The sequence below is a fragment of the Sinohyriopsis cumingii genome, chromosome 4 (genome assembly GCF_028554795.1).
Source record: "Sinohyriopsis cumingii isolate HCF-2022 chromosome 4, ASM2855479v2, whole genome shotgun sequence".
In the NCBI taxonomy this organism is placed as follows: Eukaryota; Metazoa; Mollusca; class Bivalvia; order Unionida; family Unionidae; genus Sinohyriopsis; species Sinohyriopsis cumingii.
In genome coordinates this window covers 147,134,464-147,155,360 of record NC_142964.1, presented here as the reverse complement: position 1 = coordinate 147,155,360, position 20,897 = coordinate 147,134,464, and the positions used below count along the sequence as shown (strand labels likewise).

The 20,897-nt window shown below is 34.0% G+C and overlaps 1 protein-coding gene across 1 annotated transcript in view; it reads left to right on the top strand.

The window, feature by feature from the left end:
* Window positions 1-20,897, top strand: part of LOC149802293 (ubiquitin carboxyl-terminal hydrolase 15-like) — a 188,644-nt gene that overhangs the window by 102,460 nt on the left and 65,287 nt on the right. Inside the window, exon 22 of the mRNA XM_089956913.1 lies at window positions 1,142-1,363. Coding sequence (XP_089813039.1) covers window positions 1,142-1,363 — 222 coding nt within the window. The remainder of the gene's footprint in view (window positions 1-1,141; window positions 1,364-20,897) is intronic.

Below are 20,897 nucleotides of genomic sequence, written 5' to 3'. Positions count from 1 at the left end.
AAATAAACAAGATTATATACAAAAAACTAAGACACAATATTAGAACAAGGACGAGGCTCAAAACTTCATTTCTATAAAATTCTAAGTTGTCAATAAGATCAAATGGGTTATGAAAATTATCAAAAAGAACATGGTAAACATCAGATACAATAGGTTTATCCATGGGGAATACCAGTGTTCCTGATTCAGATTAAGATAATAATCCTAATATTTAACTGACACTCACAGAGAAATTTTTGTATTATGTTGTTTACAAAATAAATTGCCCTTGTCAGGTACACAGTGAACTTGATTTTGGATGAGGTCACTTACAAATTAAAATTATATATGACACATAATGATGGAGAAAAAAACCTAGCAAACAATACAAATTAAATATACATAATGTATATTTAGACTTGTGACTAGGCCATTACATGGTTTCATATTTAAATGTAAATTCAGATTTTTCTGTTTTGTTTTGTTTAGTTTTTTTTTTTAAACAGAAGCAGTTGTCATCAGGAATTTAATTATATATACCTCACTGGATTACTTTTCATGTTTAAACAGCAGGATAAATTTACACTGTTCAAGAGAAGCTCAAGGTGTACCTCTTATCAATTCTGTGTGTAAGTTTGTTCAGATTTCTTTGAATAAATTAAAAGCATAAACTTATAGCAAAACATGTGAATCAACCTTTCCTAAACATACTGAATATAAAAGACTTTTGAAATTATTTTGTTACTGTCCAAATATATGATCAAAATAAAGATTACTGATTTTTGAAATGGTATCTGATTGTAAATCACTCTTGACATCTCAGTCTTTCCATGAGTAGTCTTTATTCATTGGCTGTTCAAAGTAAATCAGTAACGTTGACCGGCCTCTCCACAGTTGAGTTACCATGGGTGTGCCTACCAAAGTGCAGTGGTGATTTGTAGGTATTTATCACTCTGTCACAGATTGAAAAGGGAGGGGATTTAGCCCCTCCCCCCACTGTGATGTGTGGGGCTTCAAAAAATCACATAATCTGTAATGTACCTAAATAGGTAACCACACAATGGGATTAAACACTGAAGCACAGACATGTGCAAAAAAGTGCCTTGCTAGTGAGCTATCCTTATTTTAAGTTAATTTGTACATTTTTTTTATGAATTTTCAGGTAGTAGCCAGTGAGGCTTGGAGAAGATACAAAATGAGAAATGATTCCATCATAGTGGACATTTTCCATGGGTTGTACAAGTCCACGGTGCAATGTCAGGAGTGTTCTACAACCTTTGGGACTTATGATCCATTCTGTTACCTATCTTTACCTGTGAAAAAGGAGACTAGACAGATTGATGTGTTTTGGGTCCCCCTGAATCCATTAGAAAAGCCAGTCCAGGTACGGTCATAATCATTTTTGTGTATTGATAATTATACAATTCACAAGGTTTATCATTATTTATCAACTTCCAAAATATACAAGTACAGTTGTAGCTTCTTCTACTTTTTGTTATTCCTTGTCCCTGATTGTGTCTCTACTATATTTTAAGGATTAAATGTTTTTGGATCTATTTAAACTAAATCTGTGTTAGTCCTGCAGTTTTGTAATATCAGTTAAAGTGAAACAGTAAATGTTATGGTCATCACATGAAGATGCCCATATTAACAATTACTTTGCACATGCAATTCTTTGTAGACTTAGTTCTCTTTTGTCTTATAGTGTATCATACAATTTTGTGAGCACAACTATTTATGTAGTTCTTTGATGGATTACAGTGAATCTTTAAAAATATTATGGTTACATGAAAACATAAAGATTGATGAAGCACTTTTCATACCCATTTTTCTTAAGAGTTATTGCTCTTTTTCTCATTAACACATCTGATTATGTGGTTAAATTTTGATGGATTTCCATGAAAATTGGCAAATATTATAGTCATCACCTGAAGATGCACACATCAACAAATCACTTTGTAACTTCAATTTTTTTTGGTATGTTTAAAGTTCCATTTGGGCTTCAAAGGCACATCAGCACAGTACTAGCTCTATGGTGCTGATTTAAAGTTAAGTTCTAAAAGTGTTATTACCCATTTTGTCTTGTTGCTTAATGCAGTGTATGACACACTCTCATTAAAGCAACTAGTCTGAAACCCATGATAGTTTTTGGTTGTTGTTGTTGTTTAACTACATTTTTCAGCACACGATAGGCTATACATGGCAGCCAGTATTAATGGTGGAGGAAGAACCTGGGAAATCCCCAGAAAGAACCACCGACCCTTGAGAAGCTACTGGCAAGCTTTCTCACATACCCACATTGGCCGAATCCAAGACTCGAACCCACGCAGACAGAGGTGAGATGGCAGTGATCCGTAACGGAGTGCGCCTTAGACCACTCGGCCACTCGGGGCCCCCCAAAAGGATAGTTTTTGGTGTTATAGCTCTACTAGTCATAGACTTGCATGAAGAGCTTATGTTGTCCTTCAGTCCATTGGTACAAGTATGTTATCTCTACTCTTAAACTATATGGAAAATTGGCACAAACTTTTACACACACATTTAGATGTCTAGTTGGTCCTAAATGAATATGGTATAGCTTTGATTTTCAATATGGTCACTACAGTGGCCTTCATAAAACTTGATGCTGTTATTTTGAATGGATAGTCATATCAGCATATCACTAAAAGACTTCTTATGATGTCTTGTTTGTCCCAATGAAAAACAGGGCCAACCTGACATCAGTGTGGCAGCCACTTGAAAATCATGTTATTGCCTCTCCTCCTAAAAAGAAAGTTTTGTTTCATTCACCTGAATACTTTGTATGATGTTTGATTGGTCCTAATAAAAATAGTGCCAATGCAACCTCAAATATGGCCATCATACAGGCCATCATGAAAATTTTGTTATCACTATTTCTACATGTTCCCATGCTACCGGGAAATCAGGAAAAAAGTGAGAAATGATAAATTTTTCCTGACCATGAAAAGTAAATATTGATGACAGTTGGGAAAATCCTGGGAATTTTCTGTACTACTTGATGACAGAATAAAGTATGTAATTAAGTCATAGCCAGACTGATTGCGAGTTAAATTTATTGAGTTCTGACCAGAATATTTGGACAATGCAGTACAGATCATTTGGGAAGTAGACTGGTTAGTGCATGGAAATCTAGATATCAGTATCATTTCTTACATGACATGTATGAAAACCAGTCTAGCATAGGGTTGCTTAATAGAAGGCCAAGCTCACTTAAATGCTGTTATAATACAAGTCACATGGGTCATGTAGGCATTCAGCACTGACTATTTCAGTAATTGGTGTCATTTTTTAGAATTTGATTCTACATAACTTTAAGCAGAAAGCATTCACTTCATTTGGATTTTGTATACATACATATTCCTTTGGAAGGTCATTATTTAGACACCCCGATAGGTGCATATGGCAAAATCATTGTTAAAGTACTTAGAGATTTTTGGATGAAATGAACCAAAAGTTTTGATCCAGTATGATCCGGATTGAATGTTGTGCACTAATATGTGACAATGAAAGCTACGTATATTGATAAACAAATTCATACTACCCTCGATTGTGACAATTCCACTCAACACACTCTGATTTTGACCCAAGTTTAGTACGTGTCTACCATTATAAAAGTTCATAGCAATAGATAATTTTCATCTGGAAGATTTTGGTGACAATCAAGGTGCAGAACATTCAATAATCAGGATTGAATAGACTTTGGTTAAAGAAAATTAGTGTTAAATTTTAAAAGAACTTTATATTTAATTTTAAGTGACTAAATGTGCATACATGAACCATGTGACTTGTACTATAAACCTTGAGTCATAAGTGCATGAAATCAATAGGAAAATTATATTTATTCTCAGATATTGCTAATATTACTATTGTTATATCTTTAATCTGCTGACAGATGAGATGTAATTGTACCTGATACTCAGCATCTGAATTGCTAGTCACATGAGTACACAAGTTTCTCAACCTACATGTTCATGACATCATAGGCCCAGTAGTTACATAATATCAACAATAATCCATTTCAAATGTTGTAGAAGAAAACATAAAACAGCAGATGAAAGTCACATACTGTTTGTTATAAAAAAATTAAAAAAACGAAAGAACACAAAATTTTCTACATATTTATTCCAAGAACAACTACCTGGATAAGATGAATGAAACATGGAGCATCTGTCAAGGATAAAATTTTACTGTATCACCTGATTACCACGTTGACTTGCTCTCCACTTGATGAAAATAGCTCTGTTCAGGTTGCTGCTACAGCAACAGGTTTCGGTCATCATTCTCAGAATAAATATGTTGAGAATTACATGTTCTTTCAAGTTGTTACAAAAGCTATGTAGCTTTCATGTAATATTTTTGAATTTTTGTACAAGCAATAATATTAGAAAGGGGTTTGTTCTTGATGTCACCTGACAATTGGACTGCTGATATTGTAGGTTAAGAGATTTGTATAGTCATGTGACTAGCAATGCAAATGATAAGTAACAGGTTAGGTTTCATCAATGCTGTAGTTTTGTCTCATCTGTCAGTGGCTTAAAGGCATAACAATGATAATACTTGTAATTTCTGAGAAAATAAATCATTATCCTATCAGTTTCATGCAGGTATGACTCGATTTAACATTAAGTTTGCTAGACCTGATGCATAAGCAGCTGCCATATTCTGCTCCCGTATAGTGGTGGGGAATTCCAGTTTTTCATTAGAGGAAGCTACTCCATCATAACATTGCCTATGCTACTCTGGTTCCCTGTTTCTCATGCTCCCTGCATTGCACTCTGCTATGTGAATAGTGGAGTGCAACGCAGGGAGCATACGAAGCAGGGAACCAGACTATGCCTACGTTCGAAGTATACATGATGCCGTCCCTCATCCAAAGCATTGGATATTAAATAAATCCTTATCGCATTATATGAATCATTTGCATAAAAAAAACTGCACAGCAACAAAATGTGTGCATCAATTTTATCCATCATGTGTCCCTGACACACAGATGTGCATAAAGGGAAACACTGATTTAATTGTTTGACAAGCAGTATGTATCAAGTCCCCTGTAATTATGACATAACATATCATAAACACTGCCTGAGGGTGCAATATTTTCCTAACATAGTCATGCTTTGAATGAAATCTGCCAGGTTGTTAGTTATTAGAGATGAGTGCCTTTTATTTCCAAACACACCTGTTAAAGGAATCTTGCGAGTTGTACTTTTAGTAATGAACACAGTGTTGTCATCAAAATGGTGACATGGATCAAAACTACCTTTGAAAATCTCAGACAAACTGCCTGAGGCTAACTTTGAACCTGAAAGTCAGCGTATCCCTGATACGCACAGATATTACAATTACAATGTAACTGATAAGTTAAAATATAAATATTTTTTTCCTTATTTTCAAACCTTGCTTTAAATAATCATCATTCTTATTATCACGTCTTCTGCATGAGAAAATGCAAGACTGACATTGACATTGGCTACAAGATGGATATGGCAGGTACAGTAGATGAAAGAACTTTTAGCCAGTTATGCAGAGAAAGAATGTGTTACATATAAGTGCTAAATAAAGGTGTTAATATATGTATTGAGGTGAGATCACAAGGTTAAAAACTTACAGAACATAAAGCATTTTGAACTGAACTTGACCCCCTTGTCAGAAAATTAGATCACACACAGTTACTGATTTTTACTCATACACCAACATTCAATAAAATTTATTGTATCTTGTATTCTTCTCTAAATTTTGTGGACTTGCCTGCAGACAAGTGCCCTACAAAATAGAATTTGCCCTAACTGAAGTTTGAGCTTGTACCTCGAGTTGGGCAAGTTGATTTGTAAATCCCTGCATACATACATACATACATGTGTGCATGCATGCATGCATACATATGTACATATGTATGTACATGAATGCATACATACATACATACATACATACATACATACATACATACATACAGCAGCAGATAGGGCAAACAGACCAGATCTCTTTTCCATAAAAAAAACTCTACAGAAAACTTTGTTTGCAGAAGGGCTGAAATTCATAATAGAACGCTTCTACAATGATTAAAAAACGTCAAAAAATCCGAAAATGACCACATATAATGTCATCGTTGTTGTCATGGTAGTGATGAATTTTTTAGCCAAATATTTTGTCATTGTAAAAAAAATATTAATATATTATACAAATTGAAATTAATATTATATTTAATAATCATGGATGTTGGAGAAGCACATAGAACAAGATTAGCACGAGAATGATTAGAAGTAATAAAAAAATATCTACCAGTGAGAGAATCAGTTAAACGAAAAATGAGAGCAATTGAAGATACAAAGCAAGGTTTTGCTGAATCAACTGAATTATTATTTAAACCAGTAACTACAACTACTGAACAAGTTCTTTTAGGAGATATTAAAGATCCCGAAGAAAGAAAAAGAGGTTTTCTTCCAGTGCTAAAAAAAATTGAAGAACAAACTCGACATCAACCTGTTCCTGCACCTGCTCCTGCACCTGTTCCTGTACCTGTTCCTGCAGATCAAGTACAGGTTCCCTTCATTGAAAGATTTACTGATGAAGCTGCACAAATGATAAAAATATTTCCATTTTCAAATCCTGATGATGTAGCTGATTTTGGTGCCTTTGCTTACTCAAGTTTTAAAGAAAAAAATAATTTTTTAAAACCTGAATATCACACAAAAGTTAAAGGTCATAACACGTGTGTTGATTTGATGTATAAAGCAAAAAGAAATATTACACGAATAGATAGAACAGGTGATGATATTTATCGTAGGTTTAATGAAGGGGTATTATTTAAAGAACAATATGATATAAAACAAAAAGAAGAAGAAAAAATAGAAAGAGCAAAAAAATTGCAGAAAGAGCAAAAAGAAAATTAAAAATCATACCTGAAGAACCTCAACCTGAAGAACTTTCTCCACAACCTCAACCTAAACAACTTTCTCAACCTATGCAACTTTCTCCACAACCTCAACCTGTGCAACAAAAAGATCAACCTAAAAAATTAAAACCAACTACATATATGTTTACTGACCATGCTCTTAATACTTTCAAGGATAGAACGAATTTAACTATTATTGCTGCAACTGGTTATGATGATAAAGAAAAATATTTAAACCCTGAATATGTTAAAAAAATAACTCCTAATAATTGGTCTGCTTCATTGTTTTTTGCTGCTACAAATAGAAATGTTAATCTGCAAGATCCAGAATATAAAGAATTTTTAAAATATGTAAATGACGAAAAAAATAAGATATCAATGACCAAAATCTCCAGAAGAAGAATTTCAGTATGTACCACAATCTCCTGAAGAACCTGATATACTAAGAACTATTTTCTCCGAACAACCTCCTGGTGCTACCGGTAGCGGTTATAATTCTGTCTGCCCCAATAATGTTGTCAATGATGTATCTCAGCTAGAGGTTCTTATTGGAGGAAAACGAGATGGAAATAATTCATCAGAAATAATCAACGAGGCAACTGATATCTGTCGAAGATTATTTAGCAGCGGTATCATGGATATTAGCGTGTATCGAAATCTAATTGATGAACTCATCGACGATTATAGCGACTAGTTAAAGACAAATAATTAAATAAAATGATAATACATAAAAGTTATCGTAGACCCGTGCAAGCCCGCGTAGTAAACTTGCGATTACCAGTATATAAAATTACTTACGGAAACGGATTAGTTGATACTGTTAAAGGTTTTGTTACACGAATAGCCCCTAAAGTCAGACCAATTGCAAAACAATTATCAATGGAAGCAATGGATTTTATTCGCGATAAAGCCACCACTGCTATTGGTAGCGCTGCCAGTAAAGCGTATAGCACAGTCAAGGACAGAATATTAAATTTAGTACGCCGAAAAAACCTATCGTGTTGCCGAGTACTGCAGTGATGCCCAACGATGTTAGCAAGATAATAAATATGCAGCAAATAAAAAATTAACATCGCTGATAAATCAACAAGATGAAATAGCAAATACCAGCATAATTTCAGGAAGCGGTCTTCGTTTTAGAAGATAACATTTACAATAAAAATGTTCTCGCAAATATCTAACTCTGCTTTTGACATAAATTAACCAGTGAGTAAAGATGATTCATTGCAAGATTATCAGTATTATTCGTATGATACAAAAACTCCTGATGCAGTTGGACAAATTGAATTACAAGTACATGATACAACCAGATATTTTCTTCCGTGTGAGGCTTTTATCGAAGTTGTAGGTAATATTATAACAACTGATAACGATCATCCAGAATACAATATAAATTATGAAGTTGGATTTGTCAATAATGGCATTATGGCATTATTTCATAGCGCCGCGTACATGGTTGATGGAAAAGAAATAGAATCAGTTAACAATAAAGTTGATGTTGCTACGACGATTATAGGCTAGTAAGATACTCAGATGATTTTAGTCGATCAGCAGGGCCTAGTATGATGTTTGCCAAAGATAATTCTGATAACGCTGATCATATAATTTTCTTAAAGTATATTTAACTCAAAATGCTGCTGCAATTGATGCTCTTCCTGCTGATGTTATACCTAGACCTGGTGCTGCGTTTTTAACACTAGAAAAAGAAAATCCTGAATTTAATCTAGGATTTGCAGTATGCAGAAGCATGTTAAAAGGTAATCGCAGAAATTTTTCGTGTGTAATTCCATTATCACATATTTTTGGATTTTGTAGGGATTTTAGAAAAGTAATTTTCGGGCCCAAGCACACAATTGTTCTTCATCGAAAAGCTAATAGCGACTATGCTATTTGGAGAAAAGCAGCCGCTGGTGTTGTTGATGGTAAAGTTGTATTATCTAAGCTTTCACTGTGGATGCCAGTAATGATACCATCGCTTGCTGAAGAACAAAAACTAATATCTTTTATGGATCAAGGTGGTAAATCAGTAATTTCATGGTTGACAACAGTAACAGATAGTGTTAGTTCCACAGCAAATAATTATTTTACTTGGCATATAGCATCACAGCAAGGTGTTTCTGCACCAAGACATATCTTTATTGCTCTTCAAAGTACTGCGAGAACAACAGGACCTGATCAACAAACTCAAAGTCATATGATATTCGATAAATACGGTGTTTCTGAAGTATCATTACGAATAAATGGACATCAAGAACCAACTGAAGAAATCTCACTGAATTTTGAAAGTAATTCAGTAGCACATGCATATCATAGATTATTAAGTTTTCTAAGACGAGATCAAAATATTGATACCGGTTTACAGATATCTCAGTTAGATTTTACAAATCTGTATCCGATCTATTATTTTTCACTGGAACATCTTGATTTGGTAAAACAGTCCGTTGTTGATATACATTTTAAATGTAAACTGAATAAAGCAGCCCCAGCTGAAGATTTTACAACAACTGCTGTTATGCTCAGCGATAAAACCATGATCCTGGAAGGTGTCAGTGGCCAAATGAAAATTATTGACGCTCCTGTGGAAAAAATGTAATCAGAATTTAGATCAATCACATTATTATAAATAATGCCATACGATCACGTTAGTGTAACTCTGACTCCTGGTCAGATGAAAAAACTTCAATCAAACACCATGAAAGTATGCGGTGTGAAATTAACACTAAAAAATAATCAGATTCAGGGTGGACCAAATAAACTGTCAATAACTAACACATAACATAAACACTTTAGCAAAGCCAAATCAGCTAATGTTGATATTCAAATTGATCTCTGTCCGAGTGCGGTCAAAGATATGGTTAAAATAGGTGGTTTCTTTCCATTATTAGCTGCGTTGCCAGCATTGTTAGCAGCAGCTGCTCCTGCCGTAGCAAAAGCAGCTGCGTTAGGTGCTGTTGGAACAGCATCAGGAATGGCGGTAAAATAAGCACTAGGAGGAACATACGGCAAAAAAAAAGGATTCGGCCTGAGACTGCCAGGAACACCTCCAACATGATACGGAAAAGGCCTGAGACTGCAAGGAACACCTCCGTTGTGGTACCCAAAGTGTTTTTAGAAACACAGAATATTTTACCAATGTCAAATTTCGATTTAATTAACGCCGCTAAAAAACTAAAAATTTTATTCTTTCGAGGAGTATTTATGCAAGATCAGTTACCAGTGCACCCAAACAAATATGAAACAGGAATTATAAATCTGGATGACAGTATCGGTCCAGGTACTCACTTGGTTGCTTTAGCTATTAATCCACGCGAAATTATTTATTTTGACTCATACGGGTTAGCGCCGCCACAGGAATTTATAAATTATGTGGCGTAATTAAATATTCCAACGTGGTATTCTAATTACCAACGCAGACGCTAACCGACCCTCCAATATGTGGCAGTGAAGCAATAAATGTTCTTGCATCAATATCTAAATCAGATAAACCGTATCATAAAACCGTCCACGAATACACATCAGATAAATTAAATCAATCAATTATAAATAATGGTTGACATTTACGGAAGAACTCTGTTATCGAGAACGTTAAAAAAATCTCCAGTTGGTGTTGATTTATCTAAATACGCAACAAAAGAAGACGTTAATAATCTTTTAGCGATATGAGGAATAGACCCTGACGAGGTTGTTATTTTTCAAGATCAACACGGAAGACTAAAAACAAGTAATATTAAATTAGCCGATATAATCAGACGAAACGAATACGATACTCATGTAGGTGTATTTAATAATCTCCAAGAAAATATCAGAAAAACAAATGAAACCATCACCGAAACAACCAAAAAAATAAACGAGATTAATACAAAACTCACCGATATTAAAACCGCAGTTGATCTATTTGAGGGAACCAGCGTATTAATTCCTGGAATTATCGAGAAAACAAGCTTTGTTAAAATCCCACCGACAATAACACCATCACAGATTAAAAATATGATATTTATCACAGCAACAGGATCATCAACATGGACACCAGAAAATAATACTTTAAAATTTACCGCAACAGTCACTGGTGTATATCGATTATATATATTTTCCAAAACGAGATTCAGAATAATAGCTAAAGAATATGATTGGCGACATCCCACCGATAGATTTCTTGGTTTTTTAACCGTATTAATGAACAAAGACTCCGAAGAAGTATTTACATTAGAATCCGAAAAAGTAACAGCGCCAACATCGTATTGGTGGTGTATGGAATTTATCTCTAAAACACCTCAATTATTTACTAGGTAAATCAATAAATGGCATCCAAATACAGGTATAATCAGGCGCGTGCGTGGCAGTTATCGTTGAAAATATCATCGACGTATACACGATAAAAATAAAAAAGTATCAGCGCAGGTTAGTTATCATTGACGTTATTGTTTACTCGGTTTCCGCTGCTGTTGCCGGCGCTGGAATAATATTATTCGCAATGACAATGATGGCACCGATAACAGTAACCATCTGCGTCTCTAGTGCTGCAACTGTTGCAGGTGTTCTTAATATGATTACAAAAAATATGTCTTCGTGCACCAGTGAAAAATTATCCGATTACGTAAATAAATTAAACGCAGCAACAACCGCTTATTCAAAATTATCTTCGTTGCTATCAAAAAGTCTCAGCGATGGAATTATATCTGATACAGAGTTTGCAACAATGATAAAAATTTACGAAACGATTAAAGTAACAGATAATAATAATGACCGAATTACTTCAGCAGATCATAACAAATACCACACCACACAAAACAACAGGAAAAGATCCCGGAATAAAGATATCGGCGCACGAACCAACGTTAACTTCGATTATCGAAATAAGTTCAGATTACGTCGTTGATATTTATGCAAGTTCAATAAAAACAGTGCTAGGTTGGCCAGCAATTGCTCCACCAGCACCACCGGCACCACCAGAACCCAAAAAATCTGATTATGTTACAACATTTACATCATATTATGGATTTTTTTATGTAAATTTTTTTGAAAAATTATATGTCATTGGTGATCCTGACGATTACGATTCTATTTTTAGAGGAAAAGATGATATGATGTGGATTCGTCATGGGGATAAATCCACATTTGTTGAGTTTAACAGTATCAATGATTTGTTTAGAGAAATGAAAGAGGAACATGAAAAAACATTTGCAGAAATTACGGCAGTATTTTCAGGAATGTATTTTTAACGTATCAACTTCATGTGATATCATTAAAAATTATGTGATGTCCTTAAATATGTTCGCACAACTCATGGAAACCATTAACAGAAAATTTATTTGGGTAGTAATTGATGAAAAATCAGACAATAAACAGAAATTCTAAGATGCGTATTCGCTAACCGAAGCAACACTTGTAAATTTTAAATTTCCCGAATATAACGTAGATGAACTAAAAAAAAAATTCGTCACTGACACCGTTGATGACTTATTTTCTAAGTTACATGACGCGTGGAGAAAATCTCTACCGGCGCCATCTATTCTTAAACACGATAACGCTCCAGATGGAACCGGCCGGCTTGTTTCACCGGAGGTTGTAAATATAACTAACGTTGTTGCAACCAATCTTAATTGCGACATCGTCGAAAACAGCTACAGCGCGGACGCATCAGTGTCAAATCAAGCACAGCAAGGTTTTATTCTTTATTCGTTTTCACCAAAAGATATACCACCAGGTTTTTTAATCGTACAAGAACCAATTAATCCGGTTTATCTTCGGTGTCATAATAATTTATTATCAAAAATAAATTTTCGCCCAACGGATCAGTCTGGAAATTTGCTTGATCTGCGCGGAGAAACATTAAGTATAAATTTATTGGTGCGATCATAAAAAAAATAATTGCGATGAATGAAGTCCCAGTAAATAATATTATTATTAGGAATACTGCGACTTCATTCATGCAAGAATATCATAGTTGTACACATGAAAAAATAACACAAAAAAACGATAAAAACCTGACAAATTATCATTTTTTAAAAAAGTTTTATTAAAAATGATATTTATTGCTTTTCTTCATTAAGCATATTTTTAGTTTCGCACACGAGTACTAATTACTTTTTTAGCTTCATATTCGTCAGATAATTCTGATCGGATTTTTTCAACAGCGTTAGCTAATGCGGTAAACTCTTTTATCGCTGATTCATCGCTGTCAGCCAGCGACTGGTACATCGCTGATTGAATTTTCTTTATAAATTTATATTCAGACGATAAAACATATCTACCTTCTTGCTTATTTTGTGCTAGTAAATCAAAATTTTCAATAATCCTGTCCGAGTCCAACTCGGCTGATAGCATTATTTCTTTAATTTTTAATACCTGAATGGATTTAATTGCTTCGTTGATATTTTCTTCGTTCATGATTCGGTATATATAATATACTGAATTTTTATTTCTAACAGTAAAAAAAAAATAATATAATTTTGATTTTAAAATTATTTTGATTTTAAAATCAAGGTAATTTTAATTTTGTATTGGAACATAACTAAATGAGATCCAACCCCGAAACGATATGAAAATGTTGAATTAATTATTTGCTCTGCAATTCGCCACACCGAGGCTGAGTTAATACCAAAATATTTACCAGCAGAGGTCATCGACAGAAATATTATCTCTTTGCCGGTATTCAGATTTATAGATTTAACTCCCCTGGCTGTTTGATTGTTACAACCAGTATTTCCCCTTGTGGAATTTTCACTTGGCGTGATCGCCTGAAGATTAGATAAATTAATATTAAGTATATTTCCATCAATGTGGTCAATTACAAGACCGTCCCTGATTGGTCTGTGAAAACACTCAAATACAAATCGATGATTAAGATAATATTTCTTACCACCACAACGCAAACTAAATCCAAGATAACCAGATTTACCAATGTTACCAAGTGATTTTTTTCAGTTTGCAATGTCTAACAACACCGTCGCATGATGCTTCGTAGTTATCGGTGATTGGATGCTTCTTGAAGATTGTATCCATATACAATTATTTATCTCTCTAAATCAAAGTTTGTCTGAAAACCTATTTAGATAATCTTCTTCGCGTTTGATAGCGATATTACTATCATTGGATTTTTTATCGTAGTGTCTTTTTAGTTCTTGATAGCGTTTTTCGCCACATTGTATACATATTCGTGTTTTTCCATGAATTCTGATGCTACATTTGATACATCTAGTTGGTCCTGGAATACACGCTAAATGTTCTCCGCAAAATTCACCTCGACATGATTTATTGCAACAAGTAAACGAACCAACCATTAGTCATTTGCACTGATTCATTATTATTTAGATATTTGTCTAAAATATAACATGAGTTTATTTGACCTTGATGAAGCTGAATACGATTTACCTGAAATAAATCATGCCAAGAAAGAATTTTACGATGACGGTGCAGCTCATGTGTGGTCAACGTGGAAAATTAGCACCGTTGATAATACAATGAATGATGTACGAGCTAAAAAAATAATTAATTTGTTAGGTGATAAAAAATTTATATTCAGAATAAAATTTATTGTTTATAATGAAAATGATGTATGGATCACCCGCGATAAACAATGAAAATGTCGGTAAAAATAAATTGTGTAGCCGAACGAGTAATTGAGTATTTTACAAATGCGAAACGTGGAAACGGACTAGCAGATTTACGAAGAGAAAAAATAAATACATGGGCAGAGTCGGTTGCTGCTGGGGCATCATTTAATGATGTTGCCACGCTGTCAACAAGGTTAAAATTTCCCATGGTGGTAAAAACTATATCGGGGGAGATTTTATATTCATCTGCGTACAAATCTAAAGGAGCACCTATTGTAATTGTTGATCACACTTCTCATGCTTGGACTAATGCAGTAACAATTTTCCCACGAGATCGTGCAGTTAAATTTTATTCTGAAAATATATTTGATTTTATTCATAAAATAAGTAAATCCGATCCCGTATCAGTTTGGTTATTTTCCAGCGATGATAAATATGATCAGTTTGTACGACCCAACGGAGATGTATACAGGAGTGAATCATTACATGAAACAATGAAGGAATTAGCGGAGAAGTATTCAACAAATCCTGAACAATTATTAATTAATTGTTTTACTGTTCCATCTGTTGTCGCCCACGCTGCTAGGGAAAAAAACTCGTGGAAACCGACGCGGCGAGAATTTCTTAAAGATGTACAATTGAGTTGTATCGAATACGGCCATGGCAGATTATGGAACACCAAATATAATTACGCTGACATGATATCATTTGACATGATTGCATGTTATCCTGGAAGTTTTTTAAGGATGGGCGAGTGTGCTAAATACTTTGCACAATTTGGTCATTCCACTGACGAAATGACCCGTGTAGCAAATAATGGTCCGTTGCCGAATTTTCCCTTGACTGGATTTGCTCGTGTTGTATCGTTTAAATTGGCTGATAATTCACATAAAATCTGTTATGTTTGGTTTGGTAAACACTTTTCAGAACAAAGATGGGCTCCAATAGTGCTATTACGATACATGCTAGATTCTGCGATGTTAACGTCGTTGATGGTCAGCGAAGCAATTATTTCATATAAGAAACAAACCGAAGTTTGGTTGCCAACGGAACACAACGACGCAAAAGACTTAGGTAGAAAAATAATTGGTAAATTCACTCAAGGTGGCGTGTATGATCATCAGTGGCATTATTGCCGATTAATCATGGACGAAGCTGAATTAGATTTTTTAATCGCTGATACCGCAGAGAAAGGTATATTTTGTAACCGAGAAAGTATTTATTTATCTGACAAAACAAAATTAGGTACCGTGGTTAGTTATCTTGATGGAGAATCTCCTCAGTATACTCATTTGAGATCATCAATGTTAGCGTATGTGAATATAAACTTACTTTTGATGGTAAACAAATTTCCTTATGACGCAGTTAGAGTAGCTACTGATTCGTTTTACGTTGACAGAGAGCATTTATCGGCATTAAGGAAATTAACCGGAGATGGTTCATGGGGCACGTGGAGGATAAAATATCAAATTATTCTTAATTATTGTATACCAGCTGATGTTGCCATGGAAGATAAATATTATTCTGATAGTATTTTAGAAATCTCAACAGAACCCTCTGTGTATGATTCGGTATCACGGTATAAAACCATATACGTGAACGGGCCAGGTGGATCCGGAAAAACAACAAGAATAATAGAATTATTTAAAAACTCTGATGTTGTTGTGTTAACGCCAACACACCGATTAGCTCAAGAAATGAAACAGCGCGGAGTTAATTCGTGTACGTATCATAGTTATTTCAAATACAATGGTGGAACGTGGAATTGCTCGTGAATGGGCGATAAATACATCAATAAAGTTATTGTTTGGGATGAGATTTGTACTGTTTTTGTGGAAACATTAAAAGTATTTCTTGATTGGTTATCAACGAAAAATACTGCCGTAGTAATGTGCGGCGATCACTGTCAACCAAATCCAATTGATGGAGGAGTCCTCATGAGTGGTTGAAGAATTTTGTTGATTATTATGAAGAAGTTAATACCGATTACAGATATCTTGATGAGCGGTTAAGTGAATTAAAAAATTTAATTCGGTTACAATTGAATAAAACTCAGTGTAGCATAATGTGTGAAATAATCCCAGAAACATCAATGAAAGATTTTTTATCAGTGTGGACACCAAATGATTTAATAGTTGCCAGCAGAAAAAATAGTTCGTGATGCGCTTCAACAGGAATTATTTAAACTACATCAAGAAAAATTTCCATTGCTGCCGGTACCATTATGTTATCGACCAGCAGATACCCGACGACAAAATATTGATGTTGATATACCAGGACAAGAAAAAAGAAATCTAGTATTAAATGATATTGTTGTTGTTGACATTAATTTTGTTGAAGAAAGAATCAACGCAGAAAAATCTCCGTGGACGCTAGGATATGCTATGACAATTCACTCTTCACAAGGATTAACTATAACTGATACACGTGTTTGGATTGTTGATGATCACATAGAATGGTCTAATTTAGTTTATTTAGTTGTTTCTAGAGTTAGAAAAATATCTCAGTTAGGATGAATAGTTTTAGATGGATCAGTAACCGGCGACGATGATTATTATACGATAAAGAAAAAATTATTTGGTTGCAAACAATTTGATAAAAAAAATAATTACGAGTTTGATTTGGATGTAGATTTTATAATATCGCTTCGACAACAACAAAGCAACCATTGTTCAGGTTGTAATTGTATTATGACATGGAATTATAAAAAATATGATTCAAGACTATTTACCGTCGACAGAAAAAATAACCAACTCGGTCATACGCTAGAAAACGTTACTTTGGCGTGCTTAGAATGTAACCGACGTGGAATTAATTATCTAAGTGATTGAGGAGGTAACTGAGTATCAGCAGGAATTACTTGTAGTTGTTCACGAGTAAATCCGCGCTGAGGAGCAAGTGAATCAAGTATATAAATTGCTGGTCTACCTGAAGATCTTGTCATGGTAGATATTTTATGTGTTGTTGTACTCCAGATAGGATCTGTTGCTCTTTTTCTACCACCTTCAGCTTCACCTGGTTTATGTAAATATCGTACATTAATATCACCTAATACTGGTCGAGTTGAAAAATCTCTTCTCGTTATCGATATACTTTTTTTGTGATCGCAATTGGTGGTTTCATTGATATTGCTCGTGTTGGTTCGTTATTTATTGCTGCTATAACACTTGGTAAACTTGTGACCCATTCCTGAGATCGCTTATCCTGAATAAATTCTCTTGCGTATTGATAACCAAATAATCATTCAGCAAGGGTTTTATTGAATCGTTCAACAATTGCTTGGTCATTATGAGTATTAACTTTTCCACGTCTCATTTTCACATTATTTTGTTTCATTAAGAAAGATACCGCACCAAGAAATTCTCTACCAGGATCAACTTGAAATAAATTTGGCCACGTTAATGGTCCTCGCTGATAAATTCTTCTAAATATGTCAGCAACTTCAGTAGCTGTTTTAGTTACCAGCGGTTCAGCTTCTTTGTATCTACTTGTGATATCAGCTATCGTTAACACATACTTGTAAGTAACATCATTAACGGTATCATGTGGTAAAAACATTATATCAGCCTGATGAACCTCATTAGGAACACTAACATCAAAATGAGCGTATTCAATTCGTTTAGGTGGTGGTAAATAAATTTGCCAAATGGCCTGTTTAGCTAGCCACGCAGCAGCTATTGACGGTTTTACCCGAGCAGCATATGCAAGTTTTTTAATCGCTGGTTTACCTCGCCAAAATCCAACCGGAGAATAATAAATTGCTTCCATAATATTTAATTACCTGCACCTAAAACTAATTTACTTTTCATTGCAGCATTAATTAACCAACTAGCTAATCTTTCTTTGATAGATTTATTTTTTATAGAATGTAATGAATGAATTAATTTTACATCAGCAATATGTCGTTGTTGTAAATCATTACTTCGATAAGCGATATCATGAGCTAGACACACCTGGTCGATTAAATTTATTGGATCCTCACCAGGATTTGGTTGATCCTGTTTATTAAGCCTAATATCTAATCGTATTCCTGGTCCACAGTAATTATATCCAGGAAGATGTTTTTCTCCTTGATATTTAGACCAAAAAAAGCCTGGCACAGACGCTAACTTTGTGGTAATATCACCTCCGTAAGTTTTTTTTTTTAGTTGTTTTTACTTTGGTTGGTTTTTGACGAGATGAAGTAAATCTAAATTTTTTTGTGCCACATTTCATACATATACCAGTAACGGCTGATCTATTGTTGCGTGTAACAACTGTGGTTAGGTTTTCTGTTGGCGTACGAGTTTTACATTTCGCACAATATAAATCCGTAATATAATTATGCCATTAATTTGTAATTTGTTTTTCAGCCACAAAAAATCATGAACCTGGTAAACACCACGTAGCGTTACCAAATTCTATTAGAATGATAATAATTGGTCCATCTGGGTCGGGTAAAACTCAGTTGTTATTAAATTTGATAATGAGATGGTTAAAATGGGATAAGTTATATTTGATTGCACCATCCGTTGATGATCAACAATGTTATCAGGTGCTAAAGGATTTTAGCGAAAACGCATCGTTGATAAATAACGGTGATAATATTATTGAATTTATTACTGATATCGAAGAAGCTCCATCGGTTGATGATTTATCTCGTGACGTAAATAATTTAGTTGTTTATGATGACGTAATGATGGATAAGCAAGCAAATATTGCAAGAATATTTTCCCGAGGGTGACATAAAAACACTGATGTTATTTATGTAACTCAACAATATACACAAATACCAAAAGTAATCAGGGATAACTGTAATGTTTTAGTGGTCTTTAACGGCGTTGACACACACAAGCTGAGAAATATTCATCAAACTTGGTGCGGCGGCGACATGGATATTAATAAATTCAAAAACGTTTTCAGTCGCGCTCAAGCAACACCGCACGGATTTGTAACTGTAAATTTACATGATCCCCAAATGTGATATCGAATTGGTCTTGACAAAATATTTGGCTAAAAAATTCATCACTGCCATGACAACAACGATGACATCATATGTGGTCATTTTTGGATTTTTTGACGTTTTTTAATCATCGTAGAAGCGTTCTGTTATGAATTTCAGCCCTTCTGCAAACAAAGTTTTCTGTAGAGCCTTTTTTTATGGAAAAGCGATCTGGTCTGTTTGCCCTATCTGCTGCTTACATACATACATACATACATACATACATACATACATACATACATACATGCATGCATACATACATAGTTACATACATACATACATACATGCATGCATGCATGCATACGTATGTACATACGTATACATTCATACGTATGTACCTACCTACGTACATACATACATACATACATACATACATAGACACACACACATTACATACATACATACATACATACATACATACATACATACATACATACAACCACATCATATTTAAAAGGTAAATATGTGTTGCAAATCCGACTCAAAAAGAAATTTGTTTATGTCTTCTGTACAATCTACTGTTTCAAATCAAATACCACAAATGTCTGGTCACAAATACATTACAGTAAATATGGGAATATCTGCATCCAGTAAACCAATCAAAAGAATATTGCAGCAGTGTATGTTTAGTTGTAAAAGTGACATGTTAAGTTACATAAACATGGATCTTCAATGCACTCACAGGGACTGCATCAACAATGTGGTATCATGCTCATTGGACATTCTGTGTTGAAAAATGATTTTGTCTGTATAAAATGTTCTGTTTATTGGGAAGGACGCTTGTTCTTTGACTTATAGTTTGTAAAAAAGTATAATCTACTTTTAAATGTTAATACTAGTCCAACTTTGTTTGGGACTATTTTTACACACAACAAATGGAAGGTGCATCATCTGTCAAAATGAACAAAATTATTCATTCTTCGTTCTATCTAAATAATTTCTTTGAAATAAAAACTCACAAAAGCTGGACATTATTCAACTCGTTTCATAAATTCAATATTAAATCATTACCCATTTGAGATCCTCAATTTATCAATGCCCCTTAATCTAAATAACCTTTAGTAGTGAGATTAACTTTGATGATTGTAATTACTGAAATTAATTAAGATATAAATTGAGATTAGATTCTTTTCTTTCCTTTAAGAAAAAATTGTGCACAGAATGCATTAAAGGAAAATGGAGAAGACTAGCTGGCTTTATTGTTCATACTTCAATAATAATAAGATTAACACAAATCGGTTTTTTAATAAGTTGAACTTTTTTCAAAACTGATCGAAGATGAAAGGGCAGTGATTGCTGACACGTTTGAAATGAATATTCACAAAAAGAAACTTGGAACATATCAATTTTTGTCAAGAAAGATGCAATTATAAGACAAATTTTCCTTAAAGAATGCATCACATCTTGCCAAATTATTAAGTGAAACTCATGTTTATTTGGGCCCAAACTTGCACTTCAAGAAATTTGTGAA